Source organism: Pseudorca crassidens, chromosome 6 (assembly GCF_039906515.1).
Source record: "Pseudorca crassidens isolate mPseCra1 chromosome 6, mPseCra1.hap1, whole genome shotgun sequence".
NCBI classification, from domain to species: Eukaryota; Metazoa; Chordata; class Mammalia; order Artiodactyla; family Delphinidae; genus Pseudorca; species Pseudorca crassidens.
In genome coordinates, this window is record NC_090301.1 from 11,674,441 (window position 1) to 11,688,288 (window position 13,848).

General features: G+C 39.8%; 1 protein-coding gene across 1 annotated transcript in view; it reads left to right on the plus strand.

Annotated features, from left to right (window-relative positions):
• COL4A4 (collagen type IV alpha 4 chain) overlaps nucleotides 1–13,848 on the plus strand; it is a 135,821-nt gene that overhangs the window by 50,548 nt on the left and 71,425 nt on the right. Inside the window, exons 8-19 of the mRNA XM_067740375.1 lie at nucleotides 57–125; nucleotides 3,031–3,066; nucleotides 4,400–4,462; nucleotides 4,793–4,828; nucleotides 5,042–5,083; nucleotides 8,257–8,337; nucleotides 9,165–9,218; nucleotides 9,480–9,539; nucleotides 10,427–10,471; nucleotides 10,929–10,982; nucleotides 11,745–11,814; nucleotides 12,348–12,452. Of these exons, the coding sequence (XP_067596476.1) occupies nucleotides 57–125; nucleotides 3,031–3,066; nucleotides 4,400–4,462; nucleotides 4,793–4,828; nucleotides 5,042–5,083; nucleotides 8,257–8,337; nucleotides 9,165–9,218; nucleotides 9,480–9,539; nucleotides 10,427–10,471; nucleotides 10,929–10,982; nucleotides 11,745–11,814; nucleotides 12,348–12,452 (715 nt within the window). The remainder of the gene's footprint in view (nucleotides 1–56; nucleotides 126–3,030; nucleotides 3,067–4,399; nucleotides 4,463–4,792; nucleotides 4,829–5,041; nucleotides 5,084–8,256; nucleotides 8,338–9,164; nucleotides 9,219–9,479; nucleotides 9,540–10,426; nucleotides 10,472–10,928; nucleotides 10,983–11,744; nucleotides 11,815–12,347; nucleotides 12,453–13,848) is intronic.

The following is a 13,848-nucleotide window of genomic DNA, read 5'->3' on the forward strand; positions in this document are numbered from 1 at the left end:
ATACAGAAATAGTAATATGCTCTTTTCCTCTCTTAAAGTGACTATTTTATTTTCAGGGCCTTCTTGGGAAAAAAGGAGAAAAAGGAAATTCAATGTTCATTTTAGGTGTCATTAAAGGTATTCAGGTAAGCTTTACAATCAGGACGGGTTTAAAACAATTTTTTTCTATATAAGTAAACCCATGCAGAAAACACATGGACTGAGATTTCCTTTAAAATGGCTCTGAGGATACTGGTTTTGATCATTACCCTGACCCTCTGGGATGACCCATACTTCTTGTGTGAAGGCGCTTGGCTTTAGCTTCTCTGGCTGCAAAATTCCCCTCCCTCCCCATGATTCTCACAGAGTTGCAATGAATACATTTATTTCAGAGTTTCTCAGCCTCGGCACTGTTGACATTTTGGGCCGGTGAATCATTTGTCGTGGAGGCTGACCTGTGTATTGTAGGATGTTGAACAGTTTCCCTGGTGTCTACCCATTAGATGCCAGTAACACCCCCCTGACCCCCACCCCCCACACCCAAACAATATCTCCAGACATTACCAGATGTCTCCTGGGGGAAAAATCACTTCCAGCTGAGAATCATTAATTACTTTGTAGTTAAAATATTGTGATATTAATATTTACCATTCATGATGATAGAAGTCACCACTATTGAACTTGAAAATTGTAGAAACCTGATAGCACTATCCTTAGCAAATGAAATGCTTTTGTGTTTTTCACAGAGAATGATGTACAAATATTCAGAAATAAACTCTTGAATGACCACCGCCTCTCTCTAATCTGAGTAGCCGTGGATGAGCAGAAGGAGATCACTAGATACGATAGACTCAAGAGGAGAGATACAGTACATTTTCAAGACATGGTCATTTCTCTTAAGGAAAGATATTCTGCAATAATTAGATAAAAGTAGTCCTAGATTGCCTCTATCAGATTCCAAGTTCTGTGCCACCTGGAGTGGCCACACCTGAGTGGTGATCCCTTAAGTGAGCTTACAATGTGTGTTTATAGCCTCTGTGCCTATTCTTACTTGTTAGACAGCAAGCACTGTGCTTCTATTTATAGCTTAAATGATACATTCATAAACATAGCTTCAAAAACAGGGTCATTCTAGGAACCAGTATGATGTGTTGGAAGGAGTGAACTGACCCTTACCTACTACTGTGACTTTAAGCAACCCCCTCAACCTCTCTGAGCCTCATTTTCCTTAGTTTTTTTATTATTTATTATTATTATTATTATTATTATTTTGCGGTACGCGGGCCTCTCACTGTTGTGGCCTCTCCTGTTGCGGAGCACAGACTCCAGACGCACAGGCTCAGCGGCCATGGCTCACGGGCCCAGCCGCTCCGTGGCATGTGGGATCTTTCCGGACCGGGGCACGAACCCGTGTCCCCTGCATTGGCAGGCGGACTCTCAACCACTGCACCACCAGGGAAGCCCCTCATTTGCCTTATTTGTGAAAGGAAATTAATATTTACCCTGCCTTCCTCTCAGTGCTGATGGTCTGTTATAATAGTTTATACTGCCATGTATTGTAAAGTATAATGTACGGTACAATATTAGTTATGGTGAGTAGTTTTTGGTAATTGTGCAAGAAACAACAAGCAAGACAGAAAGGGAGATGAATATAGAGAGTTCCTCATCTTAAAGAGAAACAGAGGATCCCTAATGAAAGTGGCATGCAGATCGATAACCTTGGAGAAACAATGGTTTTAAGAGCCTATATCCACTTCCTACCCATTTGGATGATTATTATTAAAAAAAGAAAAAGAAAAACAAAATAATGTGTTAGTAATTATGTGGAAGAGTCGGGACCCTTGTGCATTGCTGGTGGAAATGTAAAATGGTGTAGCTGCTGTGGAAAATGGTAGGGTGATTGCTCAAAAACTTAAATGTGGAATTACCCTATGACCCAGCTATTCTACTTCTAGATATGTTCTCCCAAAAATGAAGGCAGGAACTCAAACAGATATGTGTACACCCATATTCATAGCAGCCTATTCACAATAGCCAAAAGGTGGAAGCAACCCAAGTGTCTACCTACTGATGAATGGATGAACAGAGTGTAGTACGTACACACGTACAACACAATATTATTCAGCCTTAAAAAGTCAGGGAATTCTAAAGCGTGCTACAACATGGTTGAACCCTGAGGTCATTATGCTGAGTGTAATAAGCTGGTCACAAAAGGACAGAAAAATGTGTGATTCCACTTAGATGAGGTCCCTAGAGTAGTCAAATTCATAGAGACAGAAAGTAGATGGTGCTTGTCAGGGGCTGGGGAAGGGGGGATGGAGGGCTAGTGTTTAATGGATACAGGGTTTCCATGAGGAAATGGAAAAGCTTGGACAATGGAAGCACAACATGGTTGCACAACATGGTGAATGTATTTAATGCCACAGAACCGTACACTTAAAAAAGGTTAAAATGTTAAATTTTATCATACGTATATTTTGCGGTATATTTTACATTTTGGAAAAAAAAGGAAGAGTCTGTATTCAAGAGAATATACACCCCTTGATCCTTTCAAGTGAGTAGAGTCTCAGGGCAGAGTCGAGTCACAAAGCGGTAGGTGTGCACAGCGGCAGAGAGGGTTTCCACACGAATTCCCTTTACATTTGCTCCTGGGTGATAACAGGTGTTAATTAAGGGAGCAACGGTCTGCCAATCAGATGACAGACAGTTAAACTGATGAAATGGGACCACTGGATCGAGAATTTAGAGCTTTGTTTTTTTCTTTAGAACATTTTAAACTGAAAGATGAAATCTCATCTTGATTCCATGTCCTCACGACTCCAGCAATCTTTCCCTGGTTTCAGCTGGGTAGAAGTAGAATTCAGGGCTTAAGAATGGAGACAGAAAAGCACCTCCATAGAGCCCTTCCACAGCTGTCTTTTCAACACTGAAAAACTGAACAAACTGCACAGACAGTCCAAATAAGTCCTGTGTGTGTGTGTTTACTTTTATGTTGTGTGTTTTAGGGAAATGGTGTTGCTCTTCTAATGCAATGTCCTGATACTATTGCAGGGTGACAGAGGGGACCCAGGACCTCCCGGCTTACCAGTAAGTCTTCTGGGCAGGCCATGCGCTTCTGTTTGCTCCTCAGATAGCCTATGGTCTCCACTAGTTTGCATCTCAGCAGGACCAGCTACCTAATTTGCAGGGCCCACCTGGTGCAAAATGAAAATGTAGGTCTCTTGTTCAAAAATTATTACAAATTTTAAGATGGTGACAGCAGAGCATTAAATCAAGCATGAGGCCCTGTGTGACTGCACAGGTCCCGGGCCCACAGAGCCGCCCTTGAATCTCAGTAAGCTCCGGCTTACCTTTCACTTCTATCTTGCAGTGATCATTTGGTATTGCTTGGATAGCTATAGTCGCTTAATATTTAGGAAGATAATTCCGCTTAGAAACTACCTAAATAATATATGTCCAGTGAAAATGATTTTGCTTGCTGAATCAGTAATTGTGTATTATGTTTAGTATTTTGCCCTATCTTCAAGTTCCTGGAATTTGTGATTCAATGATTATATTTGTCTTTGCAATTCATCAATATTCACAAGATTAAAACTGAAAGCAATTTGGCCTCCTAATGGTTCACCTATAATTGTGTTTGGTAACTTCTGGCTGTTGACAGGATTACTTTCTCAGGTTGTTTTTTTCTTACTACTCCGGCAGCTCAGTTCTACGTTATCAGTGAGATACCTTGGTGTCACTGTTAAAATAAATACCAATTCATTCTCTAGGAGAGAGTAATGCCATTGCACACTCTCAAATCATTTGACATGGGCAGGGTGAGTGGGAGAACAGAGCCCCTTTCTCCATACTTCTAGAACTGCCCAACTATAACCTCTCCTTGTGAATTTGTGTGTTATTCTGCTGTAACTTAACATGTTGCAGGAAATTGTTTATGGCTTAATTACCTTGATCTTGAATTGGGGACATTTCTATTCACACTGATCTTACAGGGCATGTTGAAAGGATATATTAGAGTATAACTACATTAATAATTTATTTAATGCTAAGTAATATTAATATTGTAAAAGCATTTTGATGTATATTAAATTTATAACATATATGGAATTTAGGAGTAACAAGGTTTCTTTGTTCTCTACTTTTGCTACTACAAGATTTATTTGTGGATAAGTAGATTGATCTCTGGGTCTTAATCCCAAACGTAGGAGTTAGTCACACCCAACAAGTGCTACTGCCTGCCAGCTCTGTGCCCTTTTCCCAGCTCTATCAGAGCTACTGTTCAAGATGACGCAGCAGGGCAGGTGTGGCCGGGACTGTGGTTTCTCCGGAGGTCTTTATCCAACTGGGATTACATGCAGCTCTCCCGTGAACGATGATTATGGTTTCTGGTAAAGAATTTACTGATTTTTCTCGCGTTTAGGGCTCAAGGGGAGTGAGAGGACCAGCAGGCCCAGTGGGATATCCAGGAGAGCCGGGGTTGGCAGTAAGTACAGCACTGTTGATTCTGTCTCTCCAAAAGCCCTGACTTGATATTTAAATCAAGCAAAAGAAAGCAGAATTGCAGTCTTGGGCAATTCAGGCCGAGACACACCCACCATTATGAGCGTGAGTCCCTCCTGAAGCACGGGTCCCTGGGGGTGGGGGGCAGGAGGGGGGTGGAGGTGGGGGGCAAGCAGCCCAGCCATGGTAGGAAGTCCATCATGTGTGTTTCAAAATTAAGCGTTTCCTAAAGAGGAGCTTGGGACAACCAATAAGGGCACAGTCTGATCTCCATCACTGATAACTGATTTGTGTGTTTTTGCTGTTGATTTAGGGACCTCCAGGCCCTCCTGGGAGTCCAGGTTTGAAGGTAGGCGGCCATGAGTAAGATACACAAATGAAGTCCATGTACAATGAGATAAGCGACACTAGTATTTGTCAGAATCATGTCTTCCCTCTTTTTAGAATTCCCGAACTATTTAATAAATACACTTCAACAAATTGCTTAACCAGAAGTCTTATTACTTGTAATTACTTTTTAATATTCCAAAGCAATTAGTTTCCTTTTTCTTTTCTTTTCCAGGGTAATCCTGGCGTGGGAGTAAAGGGGCAAATGGGAGACCCGGTAAGAACTCCCTTTTGCGTGGAGGAGCACATGTTAAAATGTATGGGCTACCCGGGTCGAGGAGACGGTTCTGATTACCACTTAACTTGTGTTCGTTCTCTCGTCACTGTACAGCTTTATGGCTGAGAATTTTTCTTTGCTGAATTATTATGACACCATTACCCTTGACTATAAAATGACAGTTCTGACAAAACCTAACAGTAAATTCAATTTAATTTATATAACACACTTCCCCCTAGCCCAAAGACATGGAATATTTCTGATAATATATCCGGGGTAACAATTTGTTTAATTATGGATTTGTTTAGCTTAACTTGCCAAATTTCATCAGAGTCCTAAACTTCACACATAAATAAAAATATGAATAACTGTGACCCAAAGCATTGAGCAACACACCGTCCACCCCTCACACCCATAGTCCTTTCTGCTGAAACACAAAACTAGGTAAGGATAAACTTTAGAAAAGTGCCTTAAGGTGGAAGCTCATCTGGAAACAATCTGAATGCTTAAGAGTCGGTGAGGGGCTCTTTCAACAACTGTGGGTAAATAGATATTGAGCATCTACCCTGTGCCAGGCTAGTATTGGTGCTTGGTGTGGGGATTTGGCGAGACAGACCTGATCTCCGCTCTCATGGAGTTCCAGTGTGGTTGGGAAATTTATGGTACAGCCATTTAACACGCTTGCCAAAAATATACTGGAAGACGTCATGATGTGGGGAAATTCCAGGTTCTAGTACTTATTGCGTTGGCCAAAAAGTGCCTTCGGTTTTAAGTAAAAATAAAAGACACATTTTTCATTTTCACCAAGAACTTTATTGAACAGCGTATTCACCCTTTTGTACCACTACCTTCTGCCATTTTTCAGGCAACTTAATCATTCCATCTTCTCAAAACATTTTATCTTTTTGAGCAAAGAACTGTTCCAGGTGCCTTTTACATTCTTCCAGGGAATTGAAATTTTTTCCAATAAGAGAATTTTGTAAAGACCGAAATAAATGGAAATCCGAAGGTGCAATGTCTGCTGAGTACGATGGGTGAATCAGAACTTCCCAGCCAAGCTGGAACAGTTTTTGCCTGGTCAGCAAAGAAACATGCGGTCTTGCATTATCCTGATGGAAGATTATGCGTTTTCTGTTGACTAATTCTGGACGCTTTTTGCCGAGTGACACTTTCAGTTGGTCTAATTGGGAGCAGTGCTTGTTGGAATTAACCGTTTGGTTTTCCGGAAGGAGCTCATAATAGCGGACTCCCTCCCAATCCCACCATATACACAACATCACCTTCTTTGGATGAAGACCGTCCTTTGGTGTGGTTGGTGGTAGTTCATTTCGCTTGCCCCACGAGCTCTTCCATTCCACATTGTTGTACAGTATCCACTTTTCATTGCCCGTCACAATTTGTTTTAAAAACAGAACTATTTCATTACGTTTCAGTAGAGAATAGCATGTGGAAATATGGTCAAGAAGGTTTTTTTCGCTTACGTGGAACCCAAACATCAACACGATTCACATAACCAAGGCTGGTGCAAATGATTTTCCAATGCTTGATGTGGATATTTTGAGTATGTCGGCCATCTCCTGCATGGTATAATGTTGATTGTTCTCAATTATTGTTTCAATTTGACCGTCTCAACCTCAGTTGCTCTACCTGACCATGGAGCGTCATCCAGTGAGAAATCTCCAGCACGAAACTTTGCAAACCACTTTTGACATGTTCGATCAGTCACAGCACCTTCTCCATATACTGCACGAATCTTTTTGTGTGTTTCAGTTGTGTTTTTACCTTTTAAAGCATAATATGCCGAAAATGTTGCTTTTTTTCTTCCATCTCCAATATTAAAATGGCTACACAAAAATTCACCAATTTTGATGTCTTTTTTTAAATGCACGCTGACGTGACACCTGTCACATACGGTCTAACAAAATTGTTCCGAATGAAGTTAAAGACAACTAAGTGCTACTAGAGCCATCTTATGGAAAAAACCGAATGAACCTTTTGGCCCACCCGATGTGATAGGAAAATGTGCAAAAAATAGTGTTGTAAAATATATTAAATGATTTTAAATTTTAATACAATATAAACTATATTCTACATTTAAATTATGTTTATTATTATATAGTATTACTTATAATATATATATTTTTTATTGGGGTATAGTTGCTTTACAATGTTGTGTTAGTTTCTGCTGTACAGCAAAGTGAATCAGCTATAGGTATACATATATTACCTCATTTTTGGATTTCCTTCCCATTTAGGTCACTGCAGAGCATTGAGTAGAATTCCCCGTGCTATATAGCAGGTTCTCATTAGTTATCTATTTTATACATATTAGTTTATATATGTCAATTCCAAACTCCCAATTCATCCCACCCGCCTTTTCCCCCCTTGGTGTCCATACATTTGTTCTCCACATCTGTGTCTCTATTTCTGCCTTGCAAACAGGTTCATCTGTACCATTTTTCTGATTCCACATATATACGTTAATGTATGGTATTTGTTTTTCTCTTTCTGACTTATTTCACTCTGTATGACAGTCTCTAGGTCCATCCACGTCTCTACAAATGACCCAGTATAATTCCTTTTTTATGGCTGAGTAATATTCCATTGTGTATATGTACCACATCTTCTTTATCCATTCATCTGCTGATGGGCCTTTAGGTTGCTTCTGTGACCTGGCTATTGTGAATAGTGCTGCAATGAACATTAGGGTGTATGCGTCTTTTTGAATAAGGGTCTTCTATTAGAGTTTCAAATTATGTTTAACACACCATTTAGTCCCATACACATGTATGCACACATGCATATCATGCACATGTGTATATGTAGACATATGTATACATGTGTGTATACACAGTTATAGACCCACACATACATACAAGCACACACACACCACAAAGAACTGCACCAAAGTTTTAATAGAGATTACCTCTGGATGGTAGGATTATGGATTACTTTTATTTTTTAAATTCATTTTTAACAGTATGTATTATTTATGAAAAACAATAAACATTTAAAATTACATGATGTATTTGCCATAATTTTTATTTTAAATCCATGACATAAAGGCTTGTAAGCATTATACCACAATATGTGGGTGAAAGTCTTCTTCGTTTCCATTTTTATTTCAAACTAAAGTTAATATGAAATTCTTATTATCTTGATTTTTTTTAAAGGGTGAGGTTGGCCAGCAGGGTTCTCCAGGACCCACCCTTCTGGTGCAGCCACCTGATTCTGGTCTCTATAAAGGAGCAAAGGTAATTTTCAATCCATATATGACCTTGGTAAAGTAGTCATAGCCAACGTTTTCTGAACATGTTCCCGTGCCAGCGAAGAGCTGAGCACCTACATGCAACGCTGCCTTGATCCCAGGGTAACCTTTACAGGTTGGTACTATTATTAGTTTCATTATAAAGAGTTGAAAAAGTGAGACTTGGAAAGGTTACCAGGGTTCTCAAGTTTACCCGGCTGTTGAGTGGCAGACCTAGCTTGGGCTGCTAAACTGTGACATGTCCTCCAGGATATAGTCCCCCATTCATGTCTTTGATATGGTCGCTGAAAATACCACTGGAAATCCAGCTGTCCTTTAGGTGTTACATATGGATCTGATGCTTTGGTAATTGAAAGGTGACAGAGTCATAAAACCGAGCATGTAATAGACTCTTGGCAAATATTAATTCCTTTGTCACCCTCCAGCACTGATGTTACTGATGCCATGTGCACATTCTCCCATCAGTTTTCAGTTACTGGATTCAGTTTCACTACCTTGCTCAAAAGGAGCCTCTCCTCTCAGTGGCTGCATTCCCAGCTTGCATCTGCTGCCCTGGGTCCATGGTGGCTCCCCCCACCGCTCTGCTGTCCCACGCCGCCCAATGCTACACCTTTTACACAGAACTGGCCTCCTGAAGAGTGTCAGGTTCAAAGGTGCGCTTGGATCTTAGTTGCTAATTACCGACAGTTGACGAGTAATCCCTCATTAAAAAATTAGGAGAATGGCTGTTGAAAGAGGTAATTTCTTAAAGAGATGGAACTCAGTATGTTGAATAGAGCCGGTAAGCCATATTATATTCATTGTGGTTTTTAGGGTATTAAAGGAACGCCTGGAATCATTGGACCTCCCGGACCACCAGGACCCAAGGTAATTTATTTAAAGAACTTAAAAAATTGTATGATGTGCTATCTTAATTTAAAATTTTTACATGGTTATTATCACTGCTTTAAATGCCGATATGTTACTAGAACTTTTCAATATTTCATCATAATTCTGTAGGAAGACTATTTCCAAAGTAGCTGTTTTCTTTAAGCTGCTGGCAATAATTTTTATTTCTCGTTTTGTTTTTGCATTCGTATTGCTGAAATACTGTTGCTTGAACTCCTCTAAAAGTGTCGTCTCTTTAAGGGGGAGCCCGGTATTGGGACAAAAGGAGAGAAAGGTATTCCTGGGTTTCCAGGACCTCGGGTAAGGATCATTTTTGGCATCCTTAACTTCAGTGAGTTTGGAGGCATTTCTCTCTCACATTTTTATAAGACTAGATCAATATTTCTGAGAGTTCAAAAGTGGAGATTATCTCTAAGAGGAATGCTATATTTTGGTCAGCAAGAATTGTGTGATAGCTAAGTGCCCCAGAGCATCCCTTTCATGGACATTATTTGGATAAAACAGGCAAGCAGAAGATGGGAGAATTGGCAGGAAGTAATGGGATCGTGGCATTTTCTTACTGGCTCAATGTCAGTGTGATAGTAGCTTGGAATTGTTCATTTAAGCCTATTTGATAAAAGAAGGTACTGACCTAGGAGCAGTAGCTAGAAAACAACTATATAGCATCAGGCCTCAAACATCTCCACACATCACTAATGGGATCCCCATTCATAGAGTTGCTATGAAGGCCAGACCTTGGCGAGCACGGGCATTGAGTTCATCTGACTCAGATTCAGTACTTAACGAGACAATATTGACTTCCATAGTAATTTTCATTGCTCATAATGCATAGAGCAACTATTAATCTCTAGACAAATTATATTGTGATGATTCAAAGATATTTAGCCCAGTGCAAGCATTAAATTAAATAAATTGAAATGGAAGAACAGCAAAAACAACAAAACCGTGTTCTTAATTTAAAGCACTGTCAAGGACATTCATTTTTTGGAATAAGATTAAAGATAATTAAAATAACAAATGTTATAAAGAAATGGAATCTCTTTTATATTTATTTCCTTTATCCAGCTACCTTTGCAGACAAGGTTAAATACCAATGAAGCAATCTCCTAAGGTGAAAAATGATTCACTGAACTGGTTTATGTATTTTGTTTTAATTCTGCTTGTGTTGATTCTTGTGAATTTATTAGGGGGACCCTGGCTTCTATGGCTCTCCAGGTTTTCCAGGATTAAAGGTAAATGAACATGATTATAGAGAGGATAAATACATATTCATCAGTAAATGCAATTCAGTGTCATTCAAAAGTTGTTCCAGGGCCTGTAGACTCACACACAGTAATGAGAAAGGGAACACATTTATTTTATAAGTTACATGATTTCACTGTGGGTACAAAAACTAAAGCAAAACTGTCGGATGCAACCCCAAAGCAGTGTTAAGATTCTGTACAGAATCTCGGTGAGCATGGGTCATTCAGATTAAATGAGAATGAGATAATTTGTTACCCAATCACATTTTTTAAAAAAGGCGTGTTTCATCCCTGATGTTCTGCAATTACCTTCATTGTTTGATCCTCATGAAAACAACACTGTATATATTATGCATTGTTTTATTTCCTGTAAATTTTGGAGGTAAATATGTGCATAAAAATAAATATATATGCTTAAAAAAGGCATGTTTTTGGTTATTTGTAGGGGGAACCGGGAGTGTTTGGAGATCCTGGGCCGTTTGGATTTCTTGGTCCAAAGGTAAAAAAGTGAGCCTATTTGAGTACAGTCTGATAACATCCTATATCCCTTACGTTATCTAATTTATTTTTTAAAATATTTCAAAGAATCATTCAAACCTCAGTTCATTTTGCTTATATTATTTTAATGCATGTGGTAATGATTACATTTTACATTTGAGCAATGATCCTTTTGAAGGTGAATAATAATGAGAGAGATTCAAAAATTCCCTAGGGATTATACAGTATCATGATTAAAAACATAGGGAACCGTGGAGAGTCCTTTGCTTTGAACACCACTGCATTTTTTCTTTCCTTTTTATGTGACCTCACCTTAGAACTTGTGCAGGACAAGCCATGGTGGCATTAAGGTGACACAATTAAGGGGGACAATATCTGCTGCTAAAATGTAGGTTCAGATCCTATAGGCAGATAAACTATTTGTTCTGGAGTGCAAGTTAGACATTAATGCTCATAATAGATCCGAGAAACTTCATGGCTTCAGAGGTATCTAGTTGATGCACATGGAAGCATTTTTGGAGTTTGAATTTTTTTTGGGGGGGGGAGAACTTTCCCAGTTGGCTGTTAACTTCTGCTTGTAGGTGGGAGATCTCATACTTTTGTTCCTCTTAGACCACCATGAGCTATTTATTTCTCTAGTCAGCCTATAGGCTTTGTTTCCTATATGAATGCCCACTTGGTGTTGCTAATATTTACTTAGTGCCAGGAAACATGAGAAAAAGATTAATATTTCTAAGAAAAGTGAACGAATGAATGATTTCAGGGAGATCCTGGAGACCGCGGGCACCCAGGACCACCAGGGATTTTGGCAACTCCAGCTCTTCCACTCAAAGGTTTGTGTTCCATTTTGTTTCTCTATAGATTATGCTGAAATGGGATTTGCATGGTCCCAAAAGAAGAGTTTGGCCTAGTCCTTCTGTAGTTTACACACTCAGCAGGCTGCATATACGCACTTTTAACATGAATGTATAATTATATTAGTGCAAGTAGAGATGTGCATCTTGGTCTGTCTCTATCAGCCATAAGACACCAAATTTTATTTTAGTGAGTGAACTTCATGCTGGGATTTTTATTATGTTACCTTTCAGAAAGTAGGTTTTTTAATCGCTAGAAATGTGTGAAGCCATTTGACTAAGACCTGCCAAGATGCTGCCTCCAGGAAGAAAGCAGCCTAGATCGATGACAAATTCCGCACTACTTCCTGTGTCTGCAGCGGAGGGTCTAAGATATTGCACTTTAAACGTGATGAGAAACTGCAAAACAATCTCCTGTTGTACTTTAACAAGGCTCACGAAAAGTGATTGTGCGTGAGCCTTTCAATGTATATATATGTTTACTATATACATTATGCCATTATCTTTGGCAGGGCCTCCAGGGGATCCAGGGCACCCTGGCCGCTATGGAGAAACGGGGGCTGTTGGACCACCTGGTCCCCCTGGTCCCCCTGGTAGACCAGGCGAAGTCTGTGCAGGTATGGCTTTTACATGCCAGGTTTGCTGCATCCTCTTCCACACCAGGGCCTCTCCACTCTAGCTGATATTAAAATCACCTTAGCATTGTTTCAGAAATACTGATGGCTGTGCGTACCCCAGATCAGGAATGTTGGACTCTCTGAGGGATGGATGGACCAAGGCATCTACTATTATAAAAGGGTCCCCATACTTTTTTATTTTTGGCCGCACTGCGCAGCATGTGGGATCTTATTTCCCTGACCAGGGATTGAACCCATGCCCCCTGCATTGGAAGCACGGAGTCCTAACCACTGGACCGCCAGGGAAGTACCCACCACCCGCCCCCAACCCCTGCTTAATTCTAATGCACAGCCAGGATTAAGAAGCACAGAGCTCAAACCAATTAATCATTTAATTGGAAGAAATCCAGGCTCCTGGACTGCACCTCAGAAATATTCAATCACTATCTCAGGGGTGTGATAAGAAATATGTATGTAAAACAAGCTTCCCACAAGACTACCAGATGCAGTTAAGATGTGGAAACTGCTGCTAGGGTTAGAGTGTGTCTTTAGGTCTTTCCCACTTTCTTGGAAGGCTCTCTCTATGGACATCTACTTGTTAAAATTTAGTTCATCCACCTAGGCCCCAGCTTAAATCTTCTGCATGAAATGTGGAAATACAAAATTGCAAATTAAAAAATAAAATTTTGATTCGGACTTAGTTAAAAAATAAACAGAGAACAACAGCCCTCTCGCCCACAAAAAAACCCCTGTGGCTCGTGGTAGTATTTGATGAAAGGCCTGAGAAATAATCCTGTTGACACACGGACTTTGAACTCCTTCAAGTGCTGTCTTAGCTAATATTCCCAGTGAGATTAAGAATGGAAGTTTAGGGAATATTTGCATTCTGTGAACCCAGGAAGACTGATTAAACGTGTGGGGAGAAAAGTCTGGTATAAATGTAATTTTATCCGGTCTGTTTCATGTTATAGTTCCTGAGGAGTTAGAAGTTTCTTGAGATATTCAACTGTGAACTACAAAGTTCTTGTTTAATGTTTCACAAAGCTAGCTTTCAGTTTGTAGGATCTGATGACCACAAAGGCAGTAAATAAAGCTTTGTTTAGTTCATTTACTCTTTCGATATCGCAGCCATGGCTTAATTGACCCAGAACTATATAAATCATACAGAATACTCTGTTGGTCGGGAGGCACTAGACCCCGCTCTTACATTTCTCCTTTCGGGCTTGTTTATAATAAAATACCACCTCCAGCAGATTGAAATCAAAACCCAGTGGGAGTAAGTAACACCTGTCTCTAGCAGATTCCAAACCAAGTATAACAGGAAGCTTCTTAATTCCAAAAATCTTTTTTAAAAGAATCCATATTTTGACTCCAACCTATAGTAAGAAATAATTTT